Consider the following 4,565-nt stretch of genomic DNA (forward strand, 5'->3'; position numbering starts at 1 on the left):
CTTTTTCTACTTCTTTCGTATTAATTTAAGAATTAAACTGATAATTTAAAAATTACAATTTAATCCTTGAACTTATTGTCAAGTATAAGCTCATCCAATATTAATTTTATTATCAAATTAGAAATTTTTTTTTCTAATACAAGTTAATTTAAGTGTCTAATTAACATAATAAATTTAATATTATTTTACTTGTTTATATCTTTTATCTTTTGTCATAATTTAATTAACTATATAGTTTAATTTTAAATGTTTAAATAAAAAAATAGTTAAAGTTATTATTTTATTAAATAATAAACTAAACTATATCAAAAATAAAAATTTTATTCGTATTAATCTCATATGTGTAGTTGATTGAAAATTTTATTTTAACATACACGATTATTATAATTTTTTTTATAGATAGTGAATTTGTTAATTTAGTGTTTAGATTATTTTGCTAAATTAAAACATGATTGTTTAATTTAATTGGTACTTTTATATAGTTTTAACTATAATATATAATCAAAATAATAATAGAAGGATATTTTTTAATTAGAAATATTTATTTTATATTAATAATTAAAATTAAATTATATAGTAATTCAATAATATTATTGTAAATATAAATAATTTTAAAATATTTAAATTTGTTTAAATTAAATTGTATCAAAAATAAAAAAAATTAGAGTAAAAAGAGAATGTTAAATTTACTATTTTAATTAAACACTAAAACTAACTTGTACCAAAAATAAAATTTTACTCTAATTTGATAATAAAATTATTTTTGAATGAATTTATACTTAATAATAAATTTAAGGTTCTTAAATTACCAATTTAATCATTAAACTTACACGAAAGAAAATAATAGCTAGTATTATTAAAATTGAAAGAATTTTAATGTAATAGAAAAGATGGAGGAACCGACTCATACATCAAACTAAATTACATAGGATTAATAATATTTAATTTTAAAAAAATATTAAAACTGGATTATTTATTTATTTTTTTAAACCAAAAACCGGATTATTTATTAGAACAAACTAGAGGGGTTAAATAGTATTTAACCCTATATTCGGCCGTCTAAAAACCCAACCAAAACCCTCAATTCCTTCTTTATAACACCCTTTAACTCTATGGCTCTCTTCAGAGCTCGGATTCCCGAACCTTTCTTCCTCCGTCGAAGCTCTGCCATCTGCACAGGAAACATAATTGCTCCATCCTCTCCCCCAACTGACCAAAACAAGAAACCGCTCCACCTTCTATTCCAAGAAGCAGTAGGTTTTCGTGCAAAACCGGAGACAGACATTGAAACTGAAACCCAAAGCAACGAGGTTAAGAAGAAATTATGGGAGTTAGAGCGAGAAATAAGGCATTTAAAGGAAGCAGAGCCAAAGAATAATACAAAAGTAGCACAGCCAAAGAAAACTAAGAGTTTGTATGGATTGTTTACGGGGAAGGAAATTGCAGAGAAAGTGGAAACTGAAAGAAAGAAACTTGAGGGTCCCTTGAATCTTAAGGAGTTATCGCCTGATATGAAAATGTTTGTGAACCATTTGTATAATGAAGGATATTTTACTAAAGCCAATTTCTTCAGAAATAGCCATATTGATTTTAGTTGCTTTAATGATAGCTATGGTAGGGACTTCATCAAGTTTGCGGTTGAGATGTTTGCCAAAGACCATCAAGAAATTGCAAAGTAAGTTGATTTTTTTGTATTTTAATCATTTTGCAAATATCACTTTAATTGGTATGCAAAGATGAAATTGCTGATCGTGTTATTTGTTTATGTTATTTGCTTTTCATATTTCTATGGGCTCTAAAACTTTCGTAGTGTTTTTCTTATTCGATTCAACTCTACCAAAAATGATATGGTTTAGCAAGAATTTAATTGAATTGAACTATTTCACTTGATTGAGTCCAAACAAGGCTTTTTGGGAATTGAAGAGGAAATGAGTTCGCAGACCTGATAAATTGCATTTCAGAATGTGTGATTTACCATCACAGTTAGCAAGATGTGGTATCTGATGACTAAAGAGCTTATATTATCCAAATTTCAAACTTAGTTATCATTAACTATAAATTTCCTTAAATTTTTTAGTGTACTGTGAGTCTTCTCTTCTCTGTCTCAGAGGTAAAACAGTTTTCTTCATGAGATCTTAGGTATGACACAAAGTCAAGAAGCATAAGAGAGAATAGGGACACTTGTTGCTGTTCTAGAAGCTACTTAGAAATCCATTGTGATAGTGATATTTGATTCAGAATTTTCATTTTTTGACCTTTTTCTCTTAATCTTCTCTTATATTCACCATTGCCTGAGCTTACTGTTTGTATAGTTAACATATTTGAATCCATTCCATAACAGAAGCAAGAACTTATTTTCTTCATCTGTTAATAATTTTGCCTCACATATTTGTTGTCTAATGTTAGATCTTCAGCATTAGGATTTTCTGAGTGCTAAATATGTTATTTGTGGGGATACAATATTTGTTTCGAGTTTTGTATTGATTTGGGCCATTAGACATGGGAATTTCTAGGCTTCAGTTATGCTTCTTAAGGATCTCTCGTGTCTGTGCATGCAGAGGTTGGGGTGAATTATTTAAATGTTTTCTTTACGTTTTTGTGGTAATTGTCCTGTCTTTCTGAATTTAGTGCTAGTGCTCCTATTCATGGAGGCTATTTTTTTATTTTGTTTTTGTTAATTTCAGTCTTTAGTGATTAACATTACTTGGCACAAGATGGTGTCCTTAAAGTTGGATGTGTTTGCTTCTTTAATTGGCCGAGGGGGTAAGGTGTATGCTAATGTATTCTATAATATGTAAATGATTTTAACATCGGCTATAAGAAAATTTTTCTGAAATTTGCAAATGGTAATTGTATGAACTGGAACTTCAATTAATGTTGATTGGATTAGACTTCTACGTCTAAATTGTTTGGTAACTCTCTTTATGACCCACATTTCATTCCTTCTGAAATTTATAACTCTATGCCAACACTGAAGTTGATCAAAGTTATACTCAAGAAAAGAAAACATTTATCAAAGTGCTAGAGGCAGGGAGGCATAGCTGAAGGGGTGCATGGTGAAAATTGGGGTCATAATTTAATCATTTGATTTCAAAAGTTCTGTTTTCAGTTGGAAGGATCTCCGGAAAATATTTTTGATGACTTTGCTTGCGTAGGCACAGCAACTTGCCAACATTGTCTTCTCATCATATTTTGTCCTTAAATGGTTAATTTATTTTCTCTAGACAACATAATGCTCAGAAGTTTCAGCTTCAGTATCCATCTATAAACTGCAAATATCAAAAGCATAGCTGTTACAATTTGATATTGCATAACCAGCATCGACAGAAGTGGGTTTTATAAGTACCTCACACAATCCAGACTTGTGCTAGACTAAAATGAACTCATGACTTTAGAATATTTTTTTCTTCATGAATATAGAGGTCACGTTCTGTAATAGTTATATTTCATATATTTTGTTATTCAAAGTTGTGTACAAGATCCGCAAAAATTTGCTATTTTCTTTTTTCCTTTTCTCCTTTTTGGTTGTGTTGCTGTTACAAGCTTAAATCTTGGATGCAGATGGTTGTCAGGCAGTGACTTGAAAAAGGTGGCTCTCTTTGGTTGTCCCTCTCTTGCAAAAAAGAATGTTTTCTCTGCTAAAAGACTACGGAAATATCTTGAAATCCAAGAAGACATTGTAAGCCTTATTTGATTGTTTTATTGATCAAATCAAAACATTATCACATTATTTTGTGTTAATGCATATTTTCTTGTCAGGTGTGCAACAAATGCGTCTTAAGACATTCATGCAAGTTTGTGAATCAAAGTGTGTGGAATAGTGATTACAAGACTTTGAATTTGGTTGTTCTCATGAGGGTCATCACTTTGTATGCTCTGGAACTTGCTCATCCAGACTTGCCAGTGCCAGATGAGATAAAGGGTTCTGTCCGTCGATTGTTGAAGGAAATTTTGAAGTTAAGTCAAACTACTTCATGAGTCTGCTCCCAATGAGATGCAATTTGTTTTGAATTAAAGAACAATACCAGATGTGAGAGTGTATCAACCAACCAACAATATACTCTCTCTCAATGATTCTACAATTTGGGAGTCGAAAGCATATGTAAGAGCTTGAGGTGAACCAAGAAAAGCTTTCTCAAAATAAATTGTAAGTCTGCAAAATTTTTTGTTCTCATGGAAACTTGGCTGCAAGTGTCTGAGATATATGGTCAGTCATTTCGAATTGCACAACTCTATATGCAGTGTGTCAAACAGTCTAATACGCCCTTGTGAACCCAAATAATTATTATGGGTATCCTGATTTATGTCAAAATCCTTAGAGAGTGATTTACATTTTTCTAAAGCATTTAAAATTAGCACATATATAAGGATTTTACATTTTAAAATTACTTTAAAATTTTGGTTATACGGGTTACAACTGGGACTTTTATTTATACGATGTCTCAGCTGAAGATTTTTGTATATACTACTTTTAAATTGTCAGCTCGTTCCTTTTAAAATCACTAATCTACTGATCTTATAAAATAAGAAATAAAATAAATTTAATTGTGATATCTAAAGTGAAA

At 29.7% G+C, this 4,565-nt stretch overlaps 1 protein-coding gene across 2 annotated transcripts; it reads left to right on the forward strand.

Moving 5' to 3' along the window:
- The first annotated feature begins 1,060 nt into the window (after positions 1-1,060).
- LOC8275917 lies at positions 1,061-4,362 on the forward strand. Of its 2 annotated transcripts, XM_048379609.1 has the most exons (4): positions 1,061-1,519; positions 1,610-1,675; positions 3,562-3,679; positions 3,760-4,362. In XM_048379609.1, the coding sequence occupies exons 1-4, from the start codon at positions 1,113-1,115 to the stop codon at positions 3,976-3,978; spliced, it is 810 nt and encodes a 269-aa protein (XP_048235566.1). In that variant the 5' UTR covers positions 1,061-1,112; the 3' UTR covers positions 3,979-4,362. The 2 variants fall into 2 exon arrangements, with proteins under 2 accessions (XP_048235566.1, XP_002524522.1); XM_002524476.4 differs by having other exon boundaries at positions 1,063-1,675.
- Positions 4,363-4,565: the final 203 nt, after the last annotated feature.

This window comes from Ricinus communis, chromosome 9 (assembly GCF_019578655.1).
Source record: "Ricinus communis isolate WT05 ecotype wild-type chromosome 9, ASM1957865v1, whole genome shotgun sequence".
NCBI classification, from domain to species: domain Eukaryota; kingdom Viridiplantae; phylum Streptophyta; class Magnoliopsida; order Malpighiales; family Euphorbiaceae; genus Ricinus; species Ricinus communis.

Excerpts from the sequence above, each read along its gene's own strand:
- LOC8275917 (XM_002524476.4), top strand. The coding sequence starts at position 1,113 with ATGGCTCTCTTCAGAGCTCGGATTCCCGAACCTTTCTTCCTCCGTCGA. Across the intron at positions 1,676-3,561 it reads GACCATCAAGAAATTGCAAA|ATGGTTGTCAGGCAGTGACT; the intron begins GTAAGTTGATTT and ends TCTTGGATGCAG. Across the intron at positions 3,680-3,759 it reads TTGAAATCCAAGAAGACATT|GTGTGCAACAAATGCGTCTT; the intron begins GTAAGCCTTATT and ends TTTTCTTGTCAG.